This window comes from Octopus bimaculoides, chromosome 26 (assembly GCF_001194135.2).
Source record: "Octopus bimaculoides isolate UCB-OBI-ISO-001 chromosome 26, ASM119413v2, whole genome shotgun sequence".
In the NCBI taxonomy this organism is placed as follows: Eukaryota; Metazoa; Mollusca; class Cephalopoda; order Octopoda; family Octopodidae; genus Octopus; species Octopus bimaculoides.
In genome coordinates this window covers 24,841,704-24,845,841 of record NC_069006.1, presented here as the reverse complement: position 1 = coordinate 24,845,841, position 4,138 = coordinate 24,841,704, and the positions used below count along the sequence as shown (strand labels likewise).

General features: G+C 38.3%; 1 protein-coding gene across 5 annotated transcripts in view; it reads right to left on the bottom strand.

Moving 5' to 3' along the window:
- LOC106875845 (BICD family-like cargo adapter 1) overlaps nucleotides 1-4,138 on the bottom strand; it is a 70,033-nt gene that overhangs the window by 16,057 nt on the left and 49,838 nt on the right. For all 5 annotated transcript variants that reach the window (XR_008266877.1, XR_008266878.1, XM_052977092.1 and 2 more), the window contains exons 4-5: nucleotides 1,573-1,719; nucleotides 795-980 (exon numbers count right to left, since the gene is read on the bottom strand). Coding sequence is in view for 3 of the 5 variants with exons in the window: in XM_052977092.1 (XP_052833052.1) it covers nucleotides 795-980; nucleotides 1,573-1,719 (333 nt within the window). In the remaining 2 variants the exon portion in view is untranslated. The remainder of the gene's footprint in view (nucleotides 1-794; nucleotides 981-1,572; nucleotides 1,720-4,138) is intronic.

Below are 4,138 nucleotides of genomic sequence, written 5' to 3'. Positions count from 1 at the left end.
GTGTGTGGCTGTGTATGCGTGAGTGTGTATGGTTGTGTGTGTGTGTGCAAGAGCGTGTGCACATGTGTTAGTGTGTGTGTGTGAGGTTGCTTTTATGTCAAGTTACAAAAACAATTTAACATTAAACTCAACACTTTTTTAGTTGAGTGCATTCTTTTATTCTTTTATTCTTTTATTCTTTTACTTGTTTCAGGCATTTGACTGCGGCCATGCTGGAGCACCTCCTTTAGTCAAACAAATCGACCCCAGGACTTATTCTTTGTAAGCCTAGTATTTATTCTATCGGTCACTTTTGCCAAACTGCTTTTGTTTCTTCAGAATAATGGAGGACGCCCAAAACTAGGTGAGATGGTGTGAGGGTAGTTACTATGGCATTGAGGTAGATCCAGCCACCCCCGTTAACTGGGACAAAACCCACATTTAAAACACTTGATGATGATGATGATGATGATTAGTGAAATAACTTTGCCATTATTAAATTGGTATTTGGAATGTAAATTAACATGGAATTTTGAGGGAAGGTTTAAATTTAGCTCACTCTAAAATGGGAAGTGAATATCTCAGGACCAGGGGTGGTCCCTAGTGAGTTGATATCGAAAGGGTTTACGAGAAGAAAAAAAGGGAAACAGCAGATAATGTAGTCGCGAATATATGAAGCTGTAAATAAAGAAACAAAAACGCTGGATGGTCATGATTGGAATGGCTTCACCATAAGATAGCTTGAACAGGCCCTGCTAAACAATATCAACAACAACAAGAGACGGGGAATCTAATGATAGAAATCTGGTTCCTACCTGCACCGATAGGACAGCTGGTTCTTTGTCACTGTCGACTGAAAGACCCGATAGTTCATTGAAGAGGGTTTGACTGGGTGGACCTGTGTTTCCGTATGATGTTCGTTGAGACAAATTGTCGATCTGGGCCTGGAGTTGGTGGTTCACCTCCTGAAGTTCGTAGATTTCTCGACCTTGGTTACGGATCTGAATGGGATTTTGTTTTTGATAAAAAAAGAAAAAAAAAATTATATAATTATTTTTGTTTTTAAACTCAATTAAATCGAGACATTTGAAAGTTTATTTAAATTTAAAATTTATTTAGAAATATTTTATTGAAAAATATAAAAAAAAACAAAAAACATTTCTATCATTGAAGGCAAGCTGTAGGGTTAAGAAACTTGCTTTACAACCTTGTCCCACTGTGTGGCACCTTGGGAAGCTTCTTTCCCCAAGACACCTGATGAAGGTGTTAACAACAAACAAGATTAGGATAAATATCCGTCAAATGTAAATAATGTACATAATTCCTCATCTCTTAAATATAGAACTGGATAATAACACTGTACGAGTTGGGCATCGTACAGTGCCATGTAGAACCATTCCATTGAAGACTTCGGAATATAAGAATAAGTGTCAGAGCGACAACTGTCGTCAAAAGACAGATACAACAGTGGCAAAAGACTGCTTTACAACAGTGTTTTTCTCAGGGACACAAAGCACTGCCAGGAATTGAACCTATGATCATGAGCTGAACATCCTAACAGTCTGTAGAATATGAAGATATATCATTGCTTACATGTAATTCTTGTTCTAGTTTCTGCTTCTCTAGCATCAAAATTCTCTCTTGAGATTCTTCCAAGCTACAAGCATAAGAATCCCTTTCTTCTGTTAATAAATGGATTTTTCTTTCAATTTCACACTTTTTCTCTGTCAGTTCATTTATCTGGGAAGAAGAACAAAAAAGAACATTTATTGAAATTTCCGTCGTGGTGAACCAAAGCGGATTTAAAAACCCTTTAGCATTTTAACCAGTCATATCCAATCCAAATATTTTGTCTTGTGTTCAAACTAACCAGATCCGACCTTTCACACCTACCCTACAATGGAGCAGGTGCTTTTCATGTGGCACCTGCACAGGTGCTTTCATGTGACACCTGCACAGGTGCTTATTTCCATGGCACTAACACAAGCACTGCTTATGTAGCACCAGCACAAGTGCTTTTTATGTGGCACCAGCACAGGTACTTTTTTACTGGCACTAGCACAAGCACTGCTTATGTAGCACCAGCATGGGTGCTTTTTACCATCATCATCATTTAAAATCTATTTTCTTCGCTGACTTGGGTTGGACAGTTTGATAGGTGGTGGCCAGGCTAGAAGCTGTACCAGGCTCAAATTGTCTTCTTTATCATGATTTCTATAGCTCTAAAATCCCCTTTCTAACACCTATCACTTTATAGAGTGTACTGGGTGCTTTTCAGGTGCACCAGTACCAGCAAGGTCACTACATAACTTGTAAAACAAGACCCTCATGCCTCGGTTGATAGAGTGAGTAGTATTGAGGAAGGTGACATTGTGTCAGGTGATGACTGGTTAGAGGGACAGAAATAAATGTCTTGCAGTAGAGGAAGATATATGGCTATCTCCATAAGAGGGAAAGAGAGAGAGAGAGAGAGAGAGAGAGAGAGAGAGAGAGAAAGAGAGCTTATTTATCTTGTAACACCCATTTACACAACACAAAGCCATGCTAAACATACACACCCAAAACTTTGCTACAGTACAATGTACAAGACAACAACAATCAAATCAGATATGTCTGCTGTGTTTGCAAAAGCAGAGATTAGATTTACTGTTTGCATTCATACTCGTCATCATAACGATATTGACACCCATACACAGACCTGTACTTACATATATGTGTGTGTGTGTGTGTGTGTGTGTGTGTGTGTGTGTGTGTGTGTGTGTGTGTGTGTGTGTGTGTGTGTGTGTGTGTGTGTGTGTGTGTGTGTATATATATATATATATATATATATATATATATATACACAGAGAAGGATAAGCATATTAAAAGGGGTCCATGAGGGAACTCATTCAAAATAAAAAGGTTGGGAACTACTGGTGTAGAGACTGAAAGAACATGTAGGAGATGGTTTTCACTATTCAGAAACAGGGACTCTGGCCTGCAGGGTCAATCAAAAGAATATGCATCATCCACCATATTCTCTAGATCTTGCACCTACAGATTACCATCTCTTTAGAGGATTACAAAATCATTTGAGTGGATTAAGACTTGCTTCAAGAGCAGAAGTCATAAAAGAGTTAATTTCCTTTTTCACTTCTAACCCTAGGGAATGTTATGAATGTGATATTAAAAATCTCATTGACAGCTGGAAAGAGGTCATTGAAAAGAACTGTGACTATATTAACAATTAAATACATGGGATATTGTTTTTTTGGATTGTTTTATTGAGCCTTAAAAAACAGACAGAACTTTCATTACAATCTGATACATACACACACATATATATATACACATACACATATATACACATGCACACACAAAATATGACATTTTTTATGTGACATTTTTTATGTGACATTTTAATGAACAAGACTGCTTGTACGATAGTAACACTTGTTTATAAATTTCCTGTCATGTTAAAACAAGGTCACACACACACACACGCGCACACAACAAACATCTTTCTGTTTCCATCGACCAAATCCATTCAGAAGGCCTTGGTTGCCCCAAGTGTTAAGGTTCTGTACAGTAGGATTGAACCTGCAGCCAAGGAATTGCAAAGAGAACTTCTTAACCACACAGCAAAACCTGAACAACATTTACTTGTTTCCCTCACTGGACTGTGGCCATGCTGGGGCACTGCCTGGAAGGGTTTTAGTCAAACAAATTGACTACTTTTGCAGTCAAATCACAAATGTTCATCATACACACATACACACACACACAACATATATACACATGACATACACACACACACACGACATACTAATGCACACACACGTGCGTGCATGCAACATACAAATACACAAACACACTGACACAATATACAAACACTCACACACACACACACACACACACACAAACACTCACACTCCTTAATTATAATTACAGAAAAACACAGATTACACACTAATCCGACCCCATCACACACACACACACACACACAGGGAACTACAAAGACACGTGCATAACTTAACGATGTTTAGTGAAATGAGAAAAGAAGTTGCAGCTGACGAAACCGACCAAAGTGGTTGGACAAGTGAGAGGAGTTGAGTGGATATTTACTCTGCTGGATGGAATAAGCCATTAAGAGAGAGAGAGAGAGAGAGAGAGAGAGAGA